Source organism: Podarcis filfolensis (genome assembly GCF_964270895.1).
Source record: "Podarcis filfolensis genome assembly, chromosome: Z".
Lineage (NCBI taxonomy): Eukaryota > Metazoa > Chordata > Lepidosauria > Squamata > Lacertidae > Podarcis > Podarcis filfolensis.
In genome coordinates, this window is record NC_139617.1 from 36889636 (window position 1) to 36915922 (window position 26287).

Here is a 26287-nt window from a genome sequence, read left to right on the forward strand (position 1 = left end):
TGGTGAAGGATGTGGCCTCGGGAAAGGCCTGCAGGCCAGATAGAAGGAGCCAGTGGGCCACATTTGGCCCCCGGCCTAAAGTGCCACACCTCTGCGGTTAAATGTGTGAAGTAACTCTTGGAAGTTGGTGGAGATTTGAAGCCGCTCTTCCACTGTGTGTAATTTCTGGACAGTTTCATCGTATTTGATCCCCAGTGGGTTACCTTTTACTCTCAACTAACTCATACCCTCCAACATTTCTCTGATGAAAATCAGGACATCCCATTCCATAATGATAATTTTACTATTTATACCCCACACATCTTACTGGGTTGCCCCAGTCACTCTGGGCAGCTTCCAATGTATATAAAAACATAATAAAACATGTAATATTTTTTTAAAAAACCTTCCCTATACAGGATTGCCTTCAGATGGCTTGGGGGACTGGATAACTCCATACCCTCCAACATTTCTCCAATGGAAATAGGAATGTCCTAAGGAAAAGCGGGACATTCCGGGACAGCTTCTCTCAATCAGGGACGTCCCTGGAAAGTAGGGGCACTTGGTGGGTCTGCTAACACCCTCTCCCTTTCGGCCTATAGATTCTGGGATGTGACATCCACCTTGTCTTTAAAATGCATTCTCACCCCGTTCTGGGTTGCACTAGGTCTCAATCCTGCAACACCAACCTGGAAACAAAGGATGCTGCCTTCTTCTGAGTCAGACCATTGGCCCATCTTGTTCAGTATTGCCTGCACTGACTGGCAGAGGCTCTCCAGGGTTTCAAGCAGAAGTCTCCCCCATCCCTACCTGGAGATGCCACTGGGGACGGAACGTGGGACCTTCTGCATACAAAGCAGATGCTCCCCCACTGAGCCACAGATGCATCCACCATCCTAATGGTTCCTCCTTGGAAGACTTTAAATACTTAATTGAATTAAGGGGGAAAGAAACCCATTGCCAAACTTGACATATCCTTTATTATTTGTTAATTTCTGGCTCTGTGCCTGGCTTGCATGAGGGACAATGGATGCAAGTAACCCAAATAGAATTGCAATTCACTGCAGCAGAGGGTGGGAGAGTGACAGTTGCAATCTGGGATTCTGAACCATAGGTTTAAATTGCTCAATGCAGCAAGAAGTAAGGCAGACATGGTTTCACTCAGCACTAACTTACTTCACTCTTCACCAAGCTGGTGCCATCCACATGTTTTGGACTACAACTCCCATCACCCTGGCCTTGAAGCCATCCATCAATGGCTAGCCCTGAGACAAGCAGGTCACCTAGTCTCTGTCTTTCCTACTATGGTGACTTGCAGTGTATTTCTATTTAAATTATAACCATATTCACTATATTTGCATGCATACATATGAAATGGTACATGCAAATTTTATGTGAATCTGTGTCCTCTTTTCTTTGGTGATATGTTAAGTAGCCACCCTACTGTCACCCATCTGTAGTCTGCCGAGCAGAAAAAATCAGAATCATGCAAATTACAGCAACAGGAGCAAATAAATGCCCTCAGATCTTGCTGCTTTGAGGAATTTTAAGAGATAGCTGATGTTAGCCCTACTCAGAGTAGACCCATTGAAATTGCTGGATGTGACAAAGTTAAAGGTAAAGGGACCCCTGACCATTAGGTCCAGTCGTGGTCGACTCTGGGGTTGCGGCACGCATCTCGCTTTACTGGCCGAGGGAGCCGGCGTACAGCTTCCGGGTCATGTGGCCAGCATGACTAAGCCACTTCTGGCGAACCAGAGCAGCGCACGGAAACGCCGTTTACCTTCCCGCCGGAGCGGTACCTATTTATCTACTTGCACTTTGATGTGCTTTCGAACTGCTAGGTCGGCAGGAGCAGGGACCGAACAACGGGAGCTCACCCCGTCGCGGGGATTTGAACCGCTGACCTTCTGATCGGCAAGCCCTAGGCATTTTAAATAGTCATGGCTTTCCCTAAATGATTATGGGAGCTGTGGTTTGCTGCAAGTTCTCAGGAGACCCCTATTCCCTTCATGAGCCACATTTCCCAGGGTGGTTGAACAGTCTATTCCTCTTCGCAGGGAAGTTCTATGAAGGCAACAAGGGTTTCCTAACAACTCTCAGCACCGTAACAAACTAAATTTCCAGGATTTATAGGGGTAAGCCATGGCTGGCACAGTCCTTCTTTAAAATGCTTAGTGTAGATGAGGACCTTAAGTCAATTGATTTTAGTGGGCCTACCCTGAGTATGACTTAGGGACTGAATCCTAGAGCTCCAGACTGCAACCTTATAATTCACTTCATATCAAATTTCCTGGCCCCCACGAAAGAAAATCAATGCACAACCACATTCAACAACAAGGGGTAGGCATTCCAACAGTGTCAAGAGCGTGCCATCTAAACAAACAAACAGCAACAGAATGCAATTGTGTTCTCTCCCTACAACCAAATTAATTTTCCATCCACTTGGGAGTCACGAAAACATGGCAAAATGTAGCAGTGGGTCTCGGCAGCACAACCGGCAAGAAATCATCCCAAGACATTGTGCTATAATAGATGCAACCAGGTCTTCACCACCCTGGTGGAAGTTGATAACCATTCCCAGCACGTGGAGGTTTGTGTACCGTGTTTCATTTTCAAAATCCGTCACTTTTTAAAAAGTGTATTCAAGTCTTCATTATGTAAAAATAAGGAGGAAAGGACAGTGCGTTGCTGCTGTTTCACCACATGGAGATCAACATCTGGCAAGTATTAGAAGACATCCACATCACCTCCACCAGCCTAAACTGCAAATAGCCAAACGCAAATCCAGAAAGGACGTCGGTGACATGGTGCCGCCCAACCATGATCCGGGAAAGTCCCACCAAGAAGGCCCAGATCACAATTAAGATCCGGAGCGGTACAGCTAAGACCAGGTGGTTGAGGAAGAACTTGGATACCATGGCAGCTCGGCTGGCGTGTCCTGCTGGAAAAGCATAGACGTCCATGGTCAAGTAGTCCAACAGGCCTGGGCTTACGTCATACGGGCCCTTTCGCTTGGCCATCTTCTGTAAGCCAGCCACAATGATGATGTCCAGAAATAAGGCTGGAGCAGAAGAGAGAGAAAACAAGGCAGAGAATTAGAGAGATGAGCTGTCTGAGGCAAAAGGTTAAAATAATTATCTGTGGCAACCATTAGAAATTCATTTCATTTCACATTTTAATGCACTAAGAGACATGGGAGACAGAAGGCAATTTTGAAACTGTATGGTACATGTTTATTAAATGCATCCGAGAAAACACAGCGTAACCCTTTAACCACTGGCTACCCATGGTTCACTCTGGGAACCTCTTAAGGCAGTTAAGGCGCATAACTGGTACAGTACAATGAAACTTAAAGTATTATCCAAACCTGCTTAATATTTTACTATAATTCACACTGCCTATGCATGAAGTGTTTCTTGGTGGGTGAAGGGGTAGATGGTGATGCTTTGCTACAAGCATTTCCCTAAACTGAAAAATAAAGGCTAACAAAAAATGTTCACATTTTAATGCAAACCTACGTAATTTGCCCTTCCTCAAATAATATGCAAACCAAAACGCAAATATCCTTTCAAATTTGAAGTTCTCCAAATTTTTGCAATGCGGTTCTTCGACAAAAAAAAAAAAGCAAACAACATTGTACATAAAAATGCATATATTCGTGAAAATAACATATGAAAATGCATTGTATTAGGGGAAATTGCTTTCAAAATTGCATACAAAAAAGTGTTTATTATGACTACTACAATGACTACTAAAATGCTGGTGAATTTTTGTGACTTAAAAATAGTAATCCACAAACTGCTTCAGAAATGTGGCAAACTGAACATAAAAGTGGGAACATGAGATTCACCCACCACTAGTAACCATCAAATAACAAGCAGCCTCCTCTGATTAGTATTTTGTTCACTTGAAACATATAAAGCAATGCTATCAGACTTCTAGATGAAGTGTGTGTGTGTGTGTATCTGAAAGGCATACTTACACCATGAAAATGTTTACTTTTTGAGTGTGTAAGTAGGGCTTCGTTTTTACAGAGTGCCATGATAGCACTGGGACCCAGGTTCAAAACTCCATTCAGCCATGAAGCTCACTGGGTGCCTTTGGGCCAGCCACTATTTTTCAGTTGGATTTACATCACAATGTTGTTGAGAGTATAACAGGTGAGGAGATCATGCATGCCATGTTGGCAAAAGCCCACTTTGAAGGAAAAGTGGGATATGAACAGAATTATATAAGAGAGAAAACACATGCACCTGTCAAATATTGTTGGGGAGCGATGACAATATAATGACAGCCAATTGAAAGGTAGCTTGGCTTTGGAAGATGGTTGCCAAAGGTCTGTTTAGACAATGTAGACCAGTAATTCCTAAAATTTGTGCTGAAGTAAGGTAGGCTGAGGAATATAGCAGCTGACTCCATGATTCCAGGTTGCCCAGTGCAGTGGCGTAGCGTGGGTTGTCAGCACCCGGGGCAAGGCAAGTAATTTGCGCCCCCTAACCCATGGATTTGCGCCCCCTAACCCGTGGATTTGCCCTAACCCCAGATGTTGCGCCCGGTGCGGCCGGCCCCCCCTGCACCCCCCACGCTACGCCACTGGCCCAGTGAGTGACATGGCTGAGTGGGGGTTTGAACCACTGTCTTAGCTTGACATTCTAGCTCTTGGGACCCACAGTGTAGCACCTGTGGACCCTATTGTGCCCTCAGACATGTCCTTGGTGCCCACAAAAGCCCCATGCTCATCACATTTTTAAAAAACAAAAGGATTTGACTTGTATGGGTGTGAGTGTACTGTGTAGATGTTTTTCCTGTTTTTTCGGAGGAAGTTGGGGTTCTGAGCATCTTTGCTTCTCTTTCTGTGAAATGGGTATTTTGTGGTGCCTGGGGGAGTTCCCTGAGCTTCCAAACATAGCCCTAGGCCCCAAAAGGCTGGAAACACTTGCTCTGCTCCCTATTCCACACAGGCTCTCTATACTTAAGGCCTTCAAGAGACCTATGCCCACACAAAGAGTCTCACATTCACTACAGACCCACTAGAGTAACCTTGGGCACTTTTCTTTCAGCCTCCAATTAGCCTGTGTCATGGCACATCGTTCAGGGGCATAAACATTCTGGTGTTTCTAATCAGCTGAAGTGCCTGTTTCACCAAATCGCTGGGAAGGTTCAGTGGCAACAGCAAATCGGGCCTGTCAGGGGCACAAATAGATACAATTGGTGCCGTCACTCTGTGAGTAAAGGCTCAAGTTTCCTTATGTGGCCTACATACCAACAACCAAGGCTTCGGCTGCCTTGACTGCCTGCCCCAATCGCTTCAGCTATAGGGCAGGATCACTGTGAGCCACTGGGATATTCCAGGGCCAGACACTGTCTGCGTTGCTTTTAAATCCCATGGGGTAATAATCTTCCTCCTCCCTGCCCCAGTTGTTGAAGGTGACAGAACGCAACTCGGTGTCAGAGCACATATTCTGCATGCAGAAAGTCCCAGGATGAATTCTATGCTATCTCCAGATAGGACAGGCAAAACCTCCTGTCTAAGCCACTGGAGAACTATGCTACTCGTTGGAGAGGATAATGAGCTAGATGGGACAATGGATTAACTTGCTGGCTGCAAGGCACCTTTCTGCTTTCCTAATAAAAATGGGTGGGGGTATGCAGGAGCTAGATTTGAGTTCTACCCTATGCGATTTGCTGCAGGAGATCAGTAAGTGTTCCTGATTCCCAGTAGTTTTAACAATGGCAAGTAAAATTTCTAGCAATTTTTGTGTGTGTGTGCGTGCGCAAAATCTCTCAGTCTCAGTGCTTCTCATTTGTAAAATACGAATGTTAATTGGCTGCTTGGTGGTAGGACAGAACAGCGGAACCATCTCTGCAGGTGTAGATCATCTTAATGCAGCTGGAGCTGATGGGAATTGTAGTCTGAAACATCTTGAGGTGACCAGGCAGGCTAAAGGCTTCCCTGGCACTCTTCTTCTGTCTTTTTAAGAGGCATGGGCTTGATGTGTGCAATGACACGCTAGGTGGGCGGCTGTATCGACGCACAGGCACTTGAGCACACCTCTACTGATAACATCAGACAGCAGTGCCTAAGTTTAAAAAGGGCTTTTGTGCATTTTTTTTAAAGGACTACAATGATAGATGATAGTGTTGCTATTTTTAAATGGCATGCTCAGATGCACCATCTCTTTCCCACCCACACAGCTGTGTTGCGCCCACTAGTGTGACTGAACCACTAAAAAATGAACACACACAAAAGGAGCTAAATGTCAATTTCAAACATGCTTGTTTCGGTTTCTCACAGCTTCTCATTTTTTTCCAGTTCAGTTCTCCATATTACTATGTTAATTTGCAGGAGAGAGGGGAAATAAAGTCCTTATGAAAATTCATCCACATTTTAGTGAATTTACCCTAATAAACACGTTTTCGTATGCATTTTAACCAGCCACATACATTTTTGAAAATAAATTTCCGGTAATATAACCTTTGTAGACTAGTTTCACTAACATGTGCATTTATATGCACACTTTACCCCAGTAAATCCATGTTTGTATGTGTTACTTGGCTGGAGGACTGCATTGCAAAACTTGGGAAAGTGCAAATTTCAAACAGTGGCTGCACTTCAGTTTGTGCATTATTTTGGAAAGTGAGAATTAGTTAAGCTTGCCTTTAACTAATTCAGATTTCTTCCTCTTTCCTATACCCCCACACCCTTAAAATTCAAAAGGTTAACTGTAATTCCCCATGCAGCATACGGTGGAACAATGATTTCATAAAAATAGAAGTCAGCCGTCTGGATGCATGATAGAGGGAGAGATTGAGATTGTGAGAGAGTGCACACTTCCAGGCGGCTGCTATTTTCAGATGGAAGTCAGTCACATTTCAGCAGGTCCAAGTTGTGCAATTAAAGTTGGCATTCCATCCCCAGATTGGACTTTTTGTGATAAGGAAAGTGAAAGGGGAAATGCATTGGAATATGTGGGATAACAACACAACACAGTATAAACTCCCCGCAGACAAATTAGAATGAATGCTCTCTGCCTGACTGGGAGAGATAGGAAGCAGGGTTCATTCTTTGCCGAAAGCCCAGGTCCATCAGGCACTGTCCTGCTTTAATTAATTGTACGTAAGCTACTCTAGGGGGCCTTTTTGGCTGAAGAGCAGGGTATAAGTGCTCTAAATAAATAAATGCTCAGTAAACAGCCAGTGTCATCTAACCTCCCCACAAACATTGTGGAAACAAATCAAGATGAATACCCAATAAAGAGATCACCTGGAGGTAACCATAGACACACATTTCAAAGTAGGGAAAAAAGGGCTATTATTTAAACAAGAGGTCATGCCCATAGGCATTAGTAGCCTAGTCCATGGAGTTGCTTGGGAATGGTAAGAAACCAAACATTAGTTTTGAAAACCAGTTGGCCACCCGCCTTGATTCAAAATGGTGTGCATTTGTATCCAAATATAAACGAAAACCTGCTCCTTGATTTCAAGGACTGTAATGCAATATTTGGTTAAGATCAGTGCTGTTTTGAAAGTTTCAGTCCACCATCTTGATTCATGATGGCATCCAATCATATCCAAACATAGACAAAAACCTGCTCCTTGATCTCAGGAAACGTCACAGAAAATGTGGTTATGATATCTTAAGAGGTGCCTAGATTGCACAGCATACAGACAACTTTCCACAATATTTAACAGATTTGGGGGCTAAAGTGTGTGAGTGGGTATAAACTGCCTCATAAGCTAAATCATCAAAAAAGATTATGAGGTATGGGGTCAAGGAAGAGATGAGAAGTATAAGATATGTTAGACTCCCCTGTCCAAGATGATTAGGACTAACGAGTAAAATGGCTGGCTGACCCGAGACCCTCCATTCTTTTTGCACACTGTGCCCTTGTGAGCAAAGGCAATTTGTATCTCTGAACCAATTACTTTAGTGTGGCTTCTTCCCAGATTGCTGCGAAACGCAGCAACTTTGCAGCTGTTCTGGAGAGACAAAGCTCATCAGGAGGGTGAGCTGTGGAAAGAGATCTTACACAGGGATGCTGATCTTCTGCTTAGCATTTTATTATATTAGTGCCAGTTTGGGAACATCCTGAGAGAGTAGCCTCCCGTTGACTCTCTTCCAACATCTTTCCTTACATATTCAAGGAATAAATTGTAAAGTAACAGGCGTGGAAATAGAATTAGTTGTAACAAGGAGGTTGCGGAGCAGATCTGGTGGGGGATGTGGTTTCGGGAGAGGGTTTGTGGCTGAGGAGATGTAACCTGGGTTGAGTCCCGACGTGCAGATAGAGAGGCCTGGAGAGCTGCATTTGGACCCAAGGGCCGAATTTCCCCCAGCTCTGCTTTCAGCCCTACACACTAATAGATAGAAGGTTGGTGGCCAGCTTTTCCCCCTGGGCCCTGCTCCTCTGCCTTTGAAAGTTGCCCAGCAAATACAAATTGAGCAACTGAATCTCTTCCCAGACTTCATTCTTTATACAGGAAAAGCTTCGTCTCCTTAATTTTCTGGCATGCCATGCTGCTATTAAAGACAGAGGAGCATAGCCCAATAAAAAAAGAAAAAGTTGGCAATCAGCAGCAAGGTCTTTAGAATGCAGAGGAAGACAGAGAGTAGTTGCAGAGTTCCCTAGAGATGCACAATGATTGATGAACAAACCAAGCCTGCTGCATTAGATAACTGCTCTGACGTTGTAGAATAAGCAATTCAGCACAGCTCACTGGAAAAGGGACATTTTCGTAACTATGCAGGTGCTGCCATGCTGGATCAGACCAAGCACAGAATTTTCTCCCCAGCAGCACAAGTATGTAAGATAAGCCCTGCTGGATGAGGCCAGGCGCCCATCTGGTCCAACATCCTGTTCTCACTGTGGCAAACCAGATGTAGCCATTTCAATGCCTCTAGGAAGTACACAGGCTTGGGACCCTGTGAAAAGGATTTTGAGAAGCGGATGGGACGGCCCACCTGTTAATCTCATGGTTTCTTAATGATGCTGTGTGACTGACAAGTGGGCCATCCCATCTACCTGTCAAATTTGAACTGCAAGGCCAATGCTGATAAGGACCTGGCCTTCAAAGCAAAAAAATTTCCCCACCCCAGAAGTAGAGCGAGAAAGAACTAAGCTGCTCTGATGGTTACTGAAAGCCTCTGGTCCTTCAGGTATACTGTGCCTGAACATGGAAGCTCCATTTAGCTATTCTCCATCAGTATATTTGCCTTTTAGCTGGCCTCCATCAATGAACTCCTATGTAGTGTTTATTATGTGCTCTTAGAAGGTACATGGTATGTCTGCCATGAGCACCAAGGCATGTTTCAAGCCTTAAGAGTGTGAGACCACAATATTTTTGGGAGCACTGTGTAGACCAGGTCCCCCAAGTTCCATTTTTAGCATTTAACCCAGGCATCCAGTTCTCTCTCTCAGCAAAAAAGAAAAGAAAAAAAAAGTTTTTTTTAGACTTGTTCTCCTTGACACCCCTGCCCCGCACCCAAAAACCTAGTTCTTCAGCAGCTTTCAAGAAATATCCTGAATTCTCCTCTCTCCATTCTTCCTTTCTTCTCTCAGCTCATGTTTCTGTCAAGTCGCATTAGGGCCAGCCAGGCTATAGATGCGTACGGGTTCCCCCTCGGGTGAAGTCTCTTCCTTGCAGCTGCAAAACCACTCTCGGTGGGGGGAGGAACCTTTCTGTCTGTCCCCCCATTCCCTGCAGGGGTACCTTGCCAAGGTCACAAACTGGAGGTGGGACTTCAACTATAGTCAACCCCCCCCCCCCCCGCAGGAGATGCTTTTAAGTGCTGACGGCACCAATAGCTCTGCTGAATCACAGAAGCATTTATCCACACTCCGCTCTGGATTCAGCTGGCGTGCCGTCGTTCATACCTGCTAAGTTCTGCCTGGAAGGGTTGCTATTAAGGCAAATCACATTTCACACCAGGGTGGAAATATAAATGGAAAAAGGGGCTGCGGAAGGAAGTGGAGGTGCAGCCGCTCGCTGTAATCTTTCACAGCACTGGCTCTGGGTTGGAGCTTCCTGCACAGACAGTGTGCCATCTGGTGTGCCCCTCATGCCACTGTACCCCAAGGTGGGCTTAACTGTAGTGACAGGCAGCAGCATCCCACTCGGTGGCAGGTGAACCACCCAGCATTTTAATGACCCACAATGCGCCAACAAATAATCTCTTGAGAGCACCTGTGGGGCATTGGAAGTCCTGCAGCAGAGATCATTCACCAAGGGGTTAACTCTGCTGATATTAAAGAAAACTAGCGAAGAGGAAGACAGGTGGGGGTATTGATTAGTAACCCTGCAGAGTGGCATGATCTTCATTAAGGTAGCATTGTGCTTTGCCTGGCTGTGTGGTTCCAATGGGGTTTTACCTCTGTATGCTTGTACATTGCCCTGTTATTTCAAAGCCTGAAGTAAGAAGGACAAAACATCCCTGGTTTCCCCCCCCCCCCATCAAATTATATACTGTACGCTGCTCAATTTCCTCAGTAAGGTATTGTCAAGACTTTTCTTTCTGGACTCCTTCAACCTTATTTAAGTGACTTTGCTATCATGGGGAACCTTTAGTTCTCCAGATGTTGCTGAAAGACAACTCCCTCATCCCTAACCACTGGCCATGCTTGCTAATGAGAGAGCTTTTGTTCAGCAACATCTGGAGGGCCAAAGCACTATGGGATTGGGAGTGCTGAGTGTCACACCCGAGTCCTACCAAGGAACTTAGGCACTAGTAGCTGCACAAAGGTACCAGCTGCTGAGGCTGGCTCTGGTAATTCAGTACTGAAAATAACTACTGACCTTTGATGCCCTGATTTTGGCGAACATGACACATACCTCCCATGTGAAGGCATTTCTATGCTGCTTTCTGAGCATTCAAAGTGCTTTGCATACAATGATCTGTCACTTTTATGACAACCCTGCATGGTAAAAAGGTAAAGGGACCCCTATAGTAGATCTGTGTTATTAACCAATTTTGCAAATGGGGCATAAAGCAGATCTGGGGAATCTGTGGCTCTCCAGGTGTTGTTGGATTCCAATTCCCATCAGCACCAGCCAGCACAACCAATGGTTAGAGATTATGAGAACTGTGGTCCAGCAACATGTGGAGGGCTAAAGGTTTTCCAGCCCTGGCCTAAAATTTCCTGAATTCACAGCTGAAGTTAAATCTTAACCAGTCACTTCCTCGCCTGCCTCACAGCTCTCACTACCAGACTCTATGAGCCACTGCACTAAATGGTCATTGGTCCAGGATCTAGTTTTTGACACATATTTTCACCATCTATTGCATTACAGATTCCTGGATTGCAAGGGGTTGGCCCAGTTGACTCTTGGGGTCCCTTCCAACTCTACAATTCTATACTGCTATGATGCTATGACCACCTTGATACTTTGGGTTGGAGGACAGGCTGGTGGGTCTATAGTAGTCACTAGGCAACTGGTATGACCTCAGTATTTCAGCCATTTGATACAGCAGTTGATGGACCTACAATGGTTGCCAGGCCTCAAAATTCCAGTCACTTGGGGGGACAGGCCAGTAGGCCTATAGTGGTCACTAGGCAACCTCTTGTGATAAAGCAGCAAGGTGGCTAAGGATAATAATTTATTTCAGAAATGTTAAAACCGCCTTTCAGGTTCTTGAGAGGTTCACAACACAAAATCAGAAGTGCAGTCCATGTAAAATCAGTCAGTGAGGAAGCCAAGCATGTTTCCCATGGAAGGAGTTCCACAAAAACAGAACAACCACTGAGACGTCCCTGCCTGATGGATCTTACCAGTGGCCAGTCTTAAAGGCCAGGCAGGCTCAGAGTGGTGCAGGTGGTTCATCACACAACCTGGTCCCAAGCAGTTTAGGGCAAGACTATGTTTGCAGAGGCACCTACCTATCAGTTATTAAAGTAAAGAACAGAACACACACCTTTCCCACCTCAAAATTGGTTTGCATATTTCCTAAAAGCCAAAGCAAAACAATAATCAAGTTAGCCTTGACAAGAGAAACAAAATTACAGACAGCGACCGTTTTGCACATGTCCAACTGACACACGACTGCTGACCGTCGGGCTCCTTTTGGCCTGGGAAGAGGGTGGAATGGGAGGGTGGCTTATTTGTGCTCTGCTGATGTACGCGGAGTCTAGGAATGGAAGAAAGGTAAAGGGACCCTGACAGTTAAGTCCAGTTGCGAACGACTCTGGGGTTGAGGCGCTCATCTCGCTTTACAGGCCAAGGGAGCCGGCATTTGTCCACTCCACAGACAGTTTTTCTGGGTCATGTGGCCAGCATGACTAAGCCGCTTCTGGCGTAACAGAACACTGACACCAGAGCAGCGCACAGAAATGCTGTTTACCTTCCCGCCGGAGCGGTACCTGTTAATCTACTTGCACTTTTTTTTTTGCATGCTTTCGAACTGCTAGGTTGGCAAGAGCTGGGACCGAGCAACGGGAGCACACCCCGTCGTGAGGATTCGAACCGCTGACCTTTTCATCGGCAGGCCCAAGAGGCTCAGTGGTTTAGACCACAGCGCCACCCATGTCCCCCAGGAATGGAACCCCCATGCAAAATGGTTGCTGCCTGTAGTAATAACAATAATAATACAAATCTAGGAAGCTGTCTTATACTAAATGAGACCACTTGTTCTATCTAGCTCAGTATTGCTACACTGGCTGCTCTCCAGGGTTTCAGGCAGGTGACACTCCCAGTTCTATCCAGAGATGCTAGGACTGAATCTGGGATCTTGTGCATGCAAAGTAGATGCCGTACCAGCTGTGCCTTACAAGATCTCTGGCTTCAGCTGATTGAACCAAACCCTCTAGCCAGTGCCTGAGCCTGCTATGGAATGTCTGCAAACACTCCACCTGCTCAAAAGTTATTTTCAACATAGGGACACACAAAATGCCAAGGAGATAGAAAGAGCAGATACAGAAAGGAGACAATAGGATGACAAGTCAGCTCTAAAGCTGTTGAGTGAACAGTGTCCATGTGAAACAGTGGATGTGCAAAACAGTGCAAATTGTTGGATGCGAGTGAGAGAAAGAATTGCAAATAGAAGACACAAGCAAAGTTGTGAATTGTGAGTCTTGAATGATGGCAGTGGTGGTGATTAAACATTATTATGCTACAAGTAGGGATAGTGGAGAGATTTTATTTTGTTTGCATTTTAATGAGAAATGACTTAATTCACACTTTGCCAACCAATGTGTGAAGTGAAACATGGCTGCCCTTTGAAATTTGCACTTCTCTGAATTTAGTGGTGCAGTTCTCCACCCAAGCAGTGTGTACAAAAATGCACACATTAGTGGGAAATGTGCATCAAAATGCATATATCAGCGCAAGTAGCTTTTTAAGAAGTGCATTACGCTGAGGAAATTGCTTGCAAAAAAGCATATATTCGCCTGCAAACATGTGATTAATTGATAAAACCTGCACAAGAATGGTGATGAATTTTCATGGGGATTTCTTAAAATATATGTTTAAAAATCAGAAAATGCAGCCTAAAGAACTCTATTAACTGTATTTAAGACTGGGAAAAATGACAAACTGAAATTGACAGATTCATCCCTCCCTAAGTGCAAGTTACAGTGGCAGTAAAATAGGAGCTCCTCCTATTTATACAAAGACAATCCTAGTCAGACACAGTTTGCTCTTTGTCAGTGCATTTAATACATCAGATGAGACAGGAGAGAAGAGAGAGAGAGAGAGAGAGAGAGAGAGAGAGAGAGAGAGAGAGAGAGAATATATGTAAGCAGCCTGCATCATCTCCTGGACTTGGGGCAAGGTGTTTACCGCAGCTTCCAAGGAGAACAGAAAAGAGTGAGATTCGTGGTGTGATCTTTAATGGCAATAGATACTCTCATTCACATCCCGAGGCTGTGAGGAGTTGGACGTCATATTCCAGGAGAAGAAGAGGAAGCATTCCCTCTCTCAGCCCCTGCCTGCCTCTTCTTCAGCCTGCACAACATTTGGAATTTATCCCACATCACTGCACACCTACCGAGATCACAGCACGTCAAGCGAAGCCCAGAAAGTGTGTGTGTGTGTGTGTGTGTGTGTGTGTGTGTGTGTGTAGTGTTGCCTAGTATTAAGCACATCTTTCTGCTTGCGTTTATAAATCTAACAATGAAGGGGCCAAGGATGAAATATGAATGCACATCACTGACCATCTCAGAAGCTCCCTTCCATAATTCTGTGTGTAATATCACACAGTATATTCACCAACATCTTACTGCAGAAGAATTTATGTTATCACCATAGAGGAAGAGAGCTGTGTGAAATAATTATTCTGAAATTGATTTCTGATACTTGAGAATTATTGAGTTTTTATGTACAGTGTCCCAACTGCCAACAGAGAGCACACATGCTTAGGCACACATAAAATAAAAGTGTTATGGAAATTGCTATTGAAATGCAGTCATAAAGATGCGTGGAACAGTTTAATGCTAGATGTGTATCACTCACATTTATTCTAGACCATTCATTACCCTTGCCTCTCATCGGCCCTTTCCTAAAATGTGTTGGTTGTTACTGTTCTGAAATGAAGGTGGCAAATGCTGCAATGGCTAGTAAAGTCATGAAGACACAGGTGGCACAAATCTCTTCTACTTTTCAGTGTATAAAAAGTAACCTAGAAACTACGGGCTGTATACAATCCTCATTCTATTAACAGTAGCCCCATTGAAAATAATGGCAATTACTGACAGATTCATTGATGGGTCTAACTCTGAGCAGAATGTTATCCCCATAACAAGCACCACTCTAGCAGGCAAATTTATTTATTTATCATTCATTCGCTGCTTTTATATACCACCTTTCATACATTGATCTCCTCCTCCTCATTTGATCCCCACAACAACCCTGTGAGGTAGGTTAGCATCAGCGGCAGGGACTGGCCCAAGGTCACCCAGTGTGCTTCATGGCAAAGTGGGGATTCAAACCCTGTTCGTTCCCAGGCTCTAGTCTCTAACCACTACACCACACTGGATTACACTGCACTGTGCCTATTTTTTGAACTTATGGGTTTTATCCAACATCTTATCGCATAGTCCTATTGAAATGTATAATCATGATTAACTTAGGCCTATTAATTTCAATGGGCTTACTCTGAGTAGCATTTAGTTAGTTAAAGCCCTGTGGTTTTTTTACCTGAGATTTTGCTGCTGGTGGAATTAATAAACCAAGAAACAATGGCTTGCTGTAACATCTGACCTAGGGAGTGTGGTTAGTTGTTTCTTGCAGTCAGCAAGCCGACAATAAATCACAGGTTAAGGTTAGCTAGTGACTGTGGCTTGGAGCAGCAATAAGTAAGTCTGGCTTGTTATGTTTTAACGCAGCTAATGAAACTCGTGTTGGGCTCCCTACTAAGCTAATGGTCAGTAGGTTAGCCTCCTTAGATTAGGTTGACTACCACTCCACCAACATAGGGGAGATGAGAAAGAAAGAGAACATGCTCGTATCTTCTGCTAATGGGGCTTCCAACTCAGATTGGGTTGATTGATATTCCCCCCCCTAGAACAGAGGATATATAAGAGAGAAAGAGAGGGGGAGAACACACTATCTCCAGCCATTCTCTAATCCCATCCTTTTTTCAACAGCCTGCCTGCAAAGGCTGAGCCAGAGGTTGGCTCTCAGCCCAGTGACTGCATCAGAAATTTTGCCTGGTGTGTCAAAATCCAAAAGTGGACAAGCTAAAACCATCTGTCTTTTCATTTCCCAAAGCAACAGTGTCCCACCAGATCCCGTCACAGGCCATGTAACCTAGCCCCCCTGAATACAGGCACACCTGAATCCTGGAAATTCAGCATCCAATTTGTCTGCAATGCAATGGACACAAAGCAATAAATTTCTCCCTGCAAAGCGAGTTCAAACCAGGTCAGAGTCACTTGTCTGGTGCAAGGAGGTGGCTACACAAAACCTTCCGTATCAGGTTGCATTGCAGGTCATATTGGCCCATATTGCCACGACAACAAGCAAGCGGCAAAGCACCAGAACAACCCCGCCCCCCCCCCCCCATGTGCATAATAAGGTCGAAAGGCCTGGATTTTGAAACTTATACAGGGTTAGTTTTGATGCAATGTTTCACACTCGTGGGATGATGTCAGGACCTAACTCTGAAGCCATAATGACAGAAACAGCTCTAGGGTATTTTGGAGTCAGCGAATGGATCCATTTTGCTCTGTCAAAGCTTCAGAGTGGGTTGTGCACCCTACTCTTAGCAGCCAGAAACATCATAACCAGACACTGGAGAGACCTGTCAGGAGTAAGCATGGACCAATGGTACCAAATAGTATGGGAAACAGCCCTACTAGAAAAATTAACCAATAAACAAACTGAAACAGGGACAAATAGAAGAACACGCTTTCACCATAGAAGAAGACGCCTCCACCCCAGTATGGCTCCCCTTTATCACATACACAGCCCAACAAAACAACGACAAGAATCCACCAAGAGCATACAAATCAATATGGCTAACCCACCCCACTCACACATGAAAACAAACTTCACCACAGCCAATCACAAACAAACAACCACACCCTAGGCCAACCCCAACCTCTCTCACAACCAAAGGAACACAAGCGAATAGCGAAGAGAACCTGCACAAGCAACACAGACACAAAGCCCCACACATACATTAAGTAAAATAGAAACATCACCACCCAACCCCAACCCCACTCACTATTCCCCCTCCACCTCTTTCCCTCTATTTTTCCTAACGTAACACTAATGTCTCAACAAATGAAACTGATCTGTAGAAAATTCAACTTGAAAAAAGAGACATTGCACATACCGTAGATACCGTATAAGACGACTTTTTAACCCCGGAAAAGAGGTTAAAAAGTCGGGGGTCGTCTTATACGCCGGACAGCTTTCTCCTGGCGCGGAGCTGCCCAGTGTATTAGGCGACTGGGCTTCTAAGACGAACCCCCAAATTGCAGCTGCCAATTTGGGGGGGTCGTCTAATACGCCCAGTCGCCTAATACGCCAGAATCTACGGTACTTTTGTAAACCAAGACATCTTTAATAAAAATACATTTAAAAAAGAAGAAGAGTGGGTTGTGCAATGGGTCCTATGACCCATCCTGGCATCTGATGACAGGCAGATGGGTGGCTAGGCTAATCAGTGCATGTTCAAATGCCCGCAATGCAGGGAGGAATCTGCAACATCATGAACTACATCATGCTTGTTATGTTTTTATTATTGAATTCCTTACCTGCCTTTCATAGCAATATAAAAACACAATATTGAAATGAGCTAAAACAATTTACCATCAGAAGAACCAGAGAGGCCCCAAAGATCAGGGTAAACCTATTGCAATGGCAGCCTTTTGGTGTCCAGGGTCAGGCCTAGCATCCCAAGCCATGCTACACCTTTTAGGCTCTGCAGCCTTAAGCGTAGCGATACTAATTGGAAGCTGGTTAGTTTCGCCAAGGCCTGGTAGTTATTAGCTTATGGAAACACAACAGCAGGTTTTTCTGCTGTTGGCTTTTCCATTGTGCTGCAGAACACACTCCCCACTGAAATACAAGAAGCCCTATCACTATTGGCATTCTGCTGGCTTTGAAGATGCACCTATTTGCAGGGGCATTCTCTGGATATCAGAACTTGAGCCTCCCATTTGACATGCTGTGTTGTTTTAATGGGATAGTTTCATTATGTCTATAATTATGCTTGTTTATTTTAACAGGATTGTTTCATTGTGTATTTCAATTACAAGTACAGTATTTATATTTTAATCTTTGTGTTACAAGCTTTTATACTTTGTAAATCATTTAGAAGCCCACTTTGGCACTACGTCACATACTAATTAAATAGTAACAACAACAACAACAATTATGAAAGTGCCATGATAAAAGCTGGTGGGTGTGCTGTTTTTTGAGACAAGCCCACAACAGCAACCAGAATGCACTCACCCCCCTCATTCTTTCCTTTGCCAACTTAACCCTGAGATCCAGCCCAAGAGGATAGCTATCATTTCTTTATCTGAAGACAACTTGGAAATGTCAATTGGACCACAATGAAGCGGCTAGGTTACTGGCTGGTCTTCCGTTTAGATCTCATAAAACAGTTGCACTGGTTGCCAGATTTTCAGGCTCAAGTGAAGGTGCTTAGTTAGTGATTGAAGCCCTAAACAACTGAGACCTCAAATATCTGGGAGACCAACCCTACATACCCTCCCAGGGGTTAAGATCAGCAGAGGGTAGTTATGCTGCCCTAAGAAGTTGAGGGTGGTGGCAGCAGCCCAGGTGAGGGCTGCATGGCAAAGGTCATTCTCACAGCAACCCTGTGAGGTTAGAGACAGCCATTGCCCTCCTCTATTTTGGAGGGCTGTTAGATTTGTACCTACACATATAAATTCCCATGTGCAGATTTGAAGCAAATTGGCAACCCCCTTTGCCCTCTGTTTTTTTGGTGATGCTAATTCTCATTTTTTGACAATGCAAAACAGGGCACCTTATGTGAGGTAGGTTAGGCTGAGAGATGGTGATCGGCCCAGGGTTATCCAGTGAGCTTTAAGAATGTAGGAACTGATTCTAAGTCAGATCATTGACCCATCTAGTACAAGGCTGTCCACACTGGACAGTAGCCAACGTGCTCTCTGTGTGTTTTGGAATACAATTCCCTACCACCCCTGAACATTAGCTATGTTGGCTAGGATTGATGATAGTTGTAGTCCACAATGCCTGGAATATACCATGTTGGCTACTCCTGGTCTACACTGACTGGCAATGGACTTGGTGATGGCAGGGATTGAACCTGGGGCCTTTCTGCATGCAAAGCAGATGCCCCAACACTGAGCTATTGTCCTTCATTTAAAAATAAACCAAGAGCCCAGTCCTCAATATTCTGAACATGAGATGCTAGGGATTGAGCATGGGACCTTCTGCATGCAAAGCAGATGCTCTGCCACTGAACTGCAGCCCTTCCCTCTGGTCCACCACACTAACAGCAGTGTAGCAAGCCATTTGGGTGCTTGTGGGGGCACACGCGCATGCACCGCCCAAGGGGGTGGGATGATCCGCCCACGGGGGAGGGGTGAGCGAGCCAAGCTCTGGACCATCCTGATTTTGTAACTGCAATCATGGGGCCTGGTGGTGCCTCATCTCGCTCCATCTTGGCAACGCCCGCCCACCTGGCACAGCCCAGCAGATATCAGGGTGCTGCTGCCACCTCTGCCCAGGCAACTGGGACTTGGGAAGGAAACCTGCAGGCCAGCGCACACCAACTGCATCCCTCCTGGGTGCCCACCTGGTGCCACACCCTGTGTAGCTTTTTTCTGGCAGTGCTGGACCTGCTGGAAGGCAGCCACAGCCAAGCGGGAGGCGGTGGCTGGGGGGCGTGCAGGCTGCGTCCCACCTGCGTCCCATGTTGAGCTTTGGGCCGTCTGGGTAAGCCTACCGCCCAATGTGGACCACTCTTCCCACACGCCCTTAGCTACGCTAATGCACACTAACCACAGCTAGAATAGTTTCTACAGGGCTTCCAAAATTCTGAGACTTGGCAAATGTGCTGTGTTGTCTCCTGGTTTTGCAGGGCTCTTGTAAAAGAGTCCTCCGTGCAGCAGGTCTATGTGGCTCTTGCCACACCTCTTCCTGGGGTGTGGTCCTTCGGCAGATGCCCAGCCATTTCAAGGTTTGATGCTGGGTCTACACATGCAGGGATGTGGGTGGCGCTGTGGTGTAAACCACTGAGCCTCTTGTTCTTGCTGATCAGAAGGTTGGCGGTTCAAATCTGTGTGATGGGGTGAGCTTCCATTGCTTTGTCCCACCCAGTGGCGTAGGAAGGGGAGTGCGGTGGGTGCGAGCCGCCCCGGGTATCATCACTGAGGGGGTGACAAAATGGCAAAAATATGTGTTTTTAAAATAAAATTAAATTGGGGCTCACAACCATTTTTTTAAAAAAAATTACTCCTGCACCCACCACACCCCCTTCCTATGCCACTGGTCGCCAGGTGAGACGGGGGACACTGGGTGCCACACCACGGGGCCTGCAGCATGCCTGAGCCACACATCTCTCCTGAGGGGGAGGCTGTGGGCGGACTGCCTGCAAGCTCTGCGCTGCTTTTTCGAGCGCCGCAGGGCTTGCGTCTGCCCACCGCCTCAGCCGCCCTACAGCTGAGGGGGAGGCTGTGGAGAGGCTCCACGCAGCATGCTCTGCCTTGGCTCACCCCGTCCCCATGGGTGGCTCGCTCCGCCCTCAGCTGCAGAATGCGCGCACTGCACTGGGCACTCGAGTGGCTAGCTATGCCACTGGTCCCAGCTCCTGCCAACCGTTTGAAAGCATGCCAGTGCAAGTAGATAAATAAGTACTGCTGCGGCAGGAAGGTAAACAGTGTTTCTGTGCACTCTGACACTTGTTACTGCGTCCCGTTGTGAAGAAGCAGTTTAGTCATGCTGACCACATGACCCAGAATGCTGTCTGCGGACAAACGTCGGCTCCCTTGGCCTGAAGCAAGATGAACGCCACACCCCATAGTCTGGACTTAACCGCCCAGGGGCCCTTTACTTTTAACTTACATATGTGCAGTGATGGTGGTGGGAGCTTCTCAAAATGGAGAGGTAGCCACCAAGAACACCTCCCTTTCCCACCCTCACTGTTGAAAACCGACACTGAGATAATGCAATTCAGAAGCTGCCCTTGGTGGGCTTCAGAGATAGTGCTGTAATAGGACCAAAGGGTGGAGGAGGTGGTCTCAAAGGTATTTTGGGGCTTAAGGCAAAAAATATCTGGGTCATTCCACATCAAATCAACGCAAAAAAACAAGGGTTTCGCCACCCACCGTCTCAGATTTTGATGAAACTTGGTGTACACCCTTCCCTTATGGTTGAAAGAAACCCCCTTAAATTTTTTCCCTCTATCTCAAACAGTTTTAATTTTATAGCACTTCAAAGTTTCGTGAAATCTGTGTTTCTGTCCCTCTTGAGATCCTTGGCCTTGTGTGCATTTTTTTTCCTCAATAACCAATGATCAGATCTCTTTGAAATTTTACACAGAGATCAATAACATGATGAGGATTTCAGGAAAAAAGACACCAGCACTCAAAAGATTTCATAAATGCCTTAAAAATGTATAAATGTAGCTTTTTTGGTGGAAAAACTAGGTTTAGAAAACCTAAATTTTCAGCGTTAGGGCATGATGTAATCAAAAGTTTCTGATGGTGAAAATTATTGCAAAGACATGCTCTTTCTCAACATAGAATAAAATTTATGGGTCTCTTATGTCTTGTAACAAAATTTTATGGTTTTTGGACATCATGGGGGGGAAATGGCTACTGGGTACAACTTTCCTACAATCCATAGGTGTAATAGAAAAAATTAATGAAACAAAGTTCTTCCTCTTAAAATCTAAAATAATATTGGTTATTACAGGGTTTCCCCCCCAAAAGTGCAGACTTGTTTTTCAGTTTTGAGGTATTTAAAACTATTAAAATTGGCTATATCATGAAATCAATCTAAAAAAAAATATCTTTGCAATAATTTTCACTATCAGAAGCTTTTGATTGCATAAGGGAAGAGTGTACACCAAGTTTCATCAAAATCCGAGATGGTGGGTGGCATGACGGCGTTGAACTGACGTGGAATGACCTATCTAGAGATATTTCGAGACATCACTGAAACGTGCTAAGAAAGGTCAAAGATGAAGAAGTAAGAGAGAAGGAGGAGGATTGATTTTTTTTTTTTTATGGTTAGAAATGAGGTGCTGGTACTTTTGTTAAAAGTGCTGTGGGTGCCCATCCAAAATGGCTGCCATGAGTAGCAAAAGAAAAGGTGATGATGTATTGGTGAGCACCTTCACACACACACACACACACAACAACAACAACAACAACAACAACAACAATAATAGGTTATAGCCATTACTAGTCCTACTCATTTTAAACCCATTGAAAATAATGGGCATGACTTAGTTCCATTAATTTGAATGGGTCTACTCTAAGCAGAATTTAGTTGTATACAACCGAACAACATGTTTTCACACACTATTATACTAACATAATAAGAGCCTGGCTGCTAGAACAGGTCAAAGGCCCATTGGAATCAACATCCTCTTCTCACAGTGGCCAACCAGATGCCCAAATGGGAAGCCAGATGCCTAATGGGATGATAATCCCTGAACTCCCTTTAACTTCTGTATGGTTTACCCTATTTAAAGGATAACTGAGATGGGCTTGCTAGGCCTTCTGTGGCTCAGACTCTTGAGACTAAAGGGGAGGAGCCTATGGCTCAGAGGTGGAGCCTGGGACTGGCGGGAGCTGTAGTCCGAAATGGCTGGAGGATAATCAGCTTGGGGGAAAGGCTGGTCTAAGATGTTTCAATTATCCTCATGAAACACTCACAGATGGTGTTATATATGACATCTAAAGCCATGGAAACCAGGAAGGGTGCAGCTAGAGTAAAAACCCACATGTAAGGTTGGTCTTTATCATCTATCACTTCCTTGTTTTAGCTGGAGGCCCTCAGAATTGAGCGTAGAACCTTTGACATGCATATCAGGTACACTTACCATGGAGTTTTAGCACCCCTGGCAGCCACTGAAGAATGGAAACTTGTCGGGTACAACAAAATGTTGCAGAGGAGAGGGTTCCAATTCAAGGTACCAGCCAGCCATACTCATTTCTGTGGCTCTCCATTCCATTCTCACTCTCAATCTTTTTCATAGTTGGTCAGCATTCTGTGGCTACTGAGTATACTCAGTTCTTGTTCAGTTATTTTGAGAGGGGTATTTTTTTCCTCCCCTTAGTGTCCCGGCATAAATATTCTGCAGACCTTGGGGTTCCCTCTACGTAATCCGTGACAGAGGCACGTCTGCAGCCTGCAGCGTTCGTAACCTGCAGCGCTGCATCTGCGCATGCACATGACGTGATTTGGCGCTTCTGCGCATGCACGAAGCACGATTTAGTGCTTCTGCGCATGTGCAAGCGGCGAAACCTGGAAGTATCCCTTTCCGGTACTTTTGGGTTTCCCGTGGTCCGCAACCTGAAAACGCGTAACCCGAAGCGTTTGTAACCCGAGGTACTACTGTATTGTCTATCCTGACTGGCAGCATCTTTTGAGGTTTTCAGATCAGCGTATCTACCTGGAGATGTCAGGATTGAACCTGGATTTCATGCGATGCAAATCCTCTGGAGCTAGACCCCTTCCCCAAAGTTAGGAACATATGCAAATAATGTGCTTATACTAGCACTGAGTATAATCATTCATTCCCATATTGCAGAATTGAGATCTGAGAATGAAGAGGAAGAACATAGTGGCCGGAGGACGAGTCTGAGAAGAACTTGGCAAGATTATGAGTGGCAACTTGGCATAACCTGTTGGGTTGTGGGTTCAGTCTGACAGAATCTGTCTTTCTAGGCTTTTCAGACAGTGTTGTGTAGTGGTTAGAGTGCCGGACTTGGGAGACCAGGGTTCAAATCTCCATGTAGCCATGAAGTTCACCTTGGGCCAGTCACTGCCTCTCAGCCTAGTCCACCTCACAGAGTTGTTGTGCAGATTAAATGATGGGAGGGGGACAATGTACACCACCTTGGGCTCCTTGAGGAAAACGGTGAGATATATAAGGTAAAGGTAAAGATACCCCTGACCATTAGGTCCAGTCGTGGCCGACTCTGGGGTTGCGGCGCTCATCTCGCTTTATTGGCTGAGGGAGCCAGTGTACAGCTTCCGGGTCATGTGGCCAGCATGACTAAGCCGCTTCTGGTGAACCAGAGCAGTGCACGGAAATGCTGTTTACCTTCCCGCCGGAGCGGTACCTATTTATCTACTTGCACTTTGAGATGCTTTCGAACTGCTAGGTTGGCAGGAGCAGGGACCGAGAAACAGGAGCTCACCCCGTCGCGGGGATTCGAACCGCCGACCTTCTGATTGACAAGTCCTAGGCTCTGTGGTTTAACCCACAGCGCCACCCGCGTCCCGGTGAGATATATATGCAATGCCAAACAACAACAACACAAAAAACAAACAAATAAGAATATATGTCAGAACGTCATTTTACTTTTGTTCTGCTGTCACCATGAAAGGGCAAAGACCAACGCTGATATTCTTTTAAGAGAAATGGAAGGAGGCTAAACCAGACACTTGTTGCTCTGCACATGGGCCTCCAAAGGTGCAGACTTACAAATAACCAATACACCACACCTTAAGACAATATGTTGGTCTTCATCCAAAGCCATCTTCCCTATTCCATGACTTCATGAGATGCTCAAGAAAGCAAAAGCTAAGAACGGTAAGGAACGGTAGGTGAGGGTAGTAAGAAAGCCACCTAAGCCACATGGCGAGGCGATGGGCAGCGCAGGCTAGTCCATCAGGGCAAATGGGGCACTGCCCCACCAACCTCAGCCTGCCCTCAGCAAGCCCCCTCCTGCCCGTCTTCTTACACACAACCAGTCCAAGGGTGGTGGCAGCGCTGACTGTCACCTTGCCCCTCTGTAGTCTCAGGGCTGCCTTTGTTGAACTCAGCAGTGGGGTGGAGGATGGGGACCAAACCAGAATTAGTTGGCTCTGCCTGTCATGGGCTGTGACTCTACCTACTGTTTGGGCTCCCTGCCTTCCGCCCCACCATTTCCACTGGGCACTGGGCACCGGGCACCACTGGAGATAGGCCTTGAAAGGAAAGGAAGAAGGGGGAAGGTGCAAAGGGACTCACCCAAAAGTAGGTTCATGAGGACCTCCTGGCCTGCCAGGGTGCTGCTCTTCACCAGACAGATCAGCGTTCCGCCGATCCAAGGGATCCCATGCCCAGTGATCCCAATGAGGTTGATCATGGAGCGGGCATTGCCCCAGGACGAGGCGTTTCTGGCACACACCCCAAGCCTCTTTGAGAGAGAGATGTCGATGGCCAGGAGGGAATTGTAGGCGATTCCTTTGAAGGAAGGGTTCAGCTGCATGCAGTCTTCCTCAGGCAGCTGCTGAGATTGCCTCCGCTCCTTGGCCCCTTCGTTTGGGGCAGGAGTGGGGCCGGGCTGGCTGTTCTGCCTCCGGCCAGCGCTTCTGGGCTCTTGGGCACCTTTCAAGGGCTGGTTCAGAGACATGAATTCAGCCCTGTTCAAGACATTGTTCCTGTCTCTCGCCCTGGCCCGACTTTGAGATGCCGGCATGGTGCAGGTCTCTCTAAGAAAGAAATTGAAAGAGGAGGGGGGAAAGAAAAAGAGAGATAATCCTCAGACTTCTTCTTTCTTTTTTTTACCCCTCCCCAAGACCTGAGCAGCCCCTACCCCACCTCCCTCAAAAGTCATGAGCCTGGTAAGACGGGCAGCTGTTAAATATAGAGATAGGAATGCTCAATGCACATGGCTGTTTACTTTGCAGGCCCACCAAGCTTGGAGAAGGAGGGGCAGAGAAGAAAGAGATAAATGACAGTAACAGCAGCCAGTCTGGCACCTGGTCAATGCTCAAGCAGCCAATAGGCAGGCATCAAAGGAGGGCAATTTGACCAGTCAAAAGGTTTGGTTGCTACTGGCTTGGTCTATTTAAATCTTCCAATTGCTTGTTTCTGAGGGCCTCAAAGGAGGATGGGAAATGTAGTTCCCTCGCTTCCCTCTGCCTGTTTGCTACAGTTATCTTGCAATTAGTGTCAACGCTGTACAACTTTGGGGGAAATTAGGGGGTGGGGAGAGGGATGGACGGATCTGTTCAGTTTAGGTTCTCTCAGTTTCTCTTTCTTCCAATCTTAATAATAATCTTACATCCAGTTCTCCATATTTCTGAAGTAATTTGTGAATCTCTTGGGGAAAACAAACCCTTAGGAAAATTCACCAGCATTTTAGTGCAAATATAGCATCATAAACACATTTTAGTATGCAGTTTTGATGAATGTACCCTTTTTAAAAAAAAAAAACCCTAACATAATGCACTTTTGTGTATTATTTTAACTAATTAATTTTTATGCACTTTCTCCTAATGTGCATTTTTTTGGTAAACATTGGTTAGGTGGGGAACTGCATCACAAAATTTGGAGAAGTGTGAATTTCAAAGGCTAGCTGTGATTCAGCTTGCATATTGGTTGAAGAAGTATAAACCAGGTAATTTATAATTAAAATACAAAAAACTCACAAAAATATACAATTTCTCCCCTATCCCTGATAAAGGAGCAAGCTGCCACTTAAACAAACTGGTCTTTCTCTTGTGCCATATAAACTGTATGTGAAGTTTTCTTCCCGGAGCAGTGGAAAAAGCTGCACCTGTTGGATTTCTGCTTTGTCAAGTTGCTGGTAAAGGCAAAAGCACATGGTCAGCAAAAAAAGGTGATAATCTTAGGTGTAAGATAATCAGACAATGTTTGTTCCGTATGTGCTCTGGAACTCCCTGACTACTGATACCAGGCAGG

The 26287-nt window shown here is 45.6% G+C and overlaps 1 protein-coding gene across 2 annotated transcripts; it reads right to left on the reverse strand.

Moving 5' to 3' along the window:
- Positions 1-936: 936 nt before the first annotated feature.
- Positions 937-25449, reverse strand: PLPP7 (phospholipid phosphatase 7 (inactive)). 2 transcript variants are annotated; one of them, XR_014543976.1, is made up of 3 exons: positions 24608-25449; positions 1910-3043; positions 937-1608 (listed from the first exon to the last, which is right to left on the reverse strand). XR_014543976.1 is itself a non-coding variant. In XM_083596894.1 (2 exons), exons 1-2 carry the CDS (start codon positions 25056-25058, stop codon positions 2679-2681), a joined length of 816 nt encoding a protein of 271 aa, XP_083453020.1. In that variant the 5' UTR covers positions 25059-25238; the 3' UTR covers positions 937-2678. The 2 variants fall into 2 exon arrangements, 1 of the variants encoding a protein (XP_083453020.1); XM_083596894.1 differs by having other exon boundaries at positions 937-3043; positions 24608-25238.
- Positions 25450-26287: the final 838 nt, after the last annotated feature.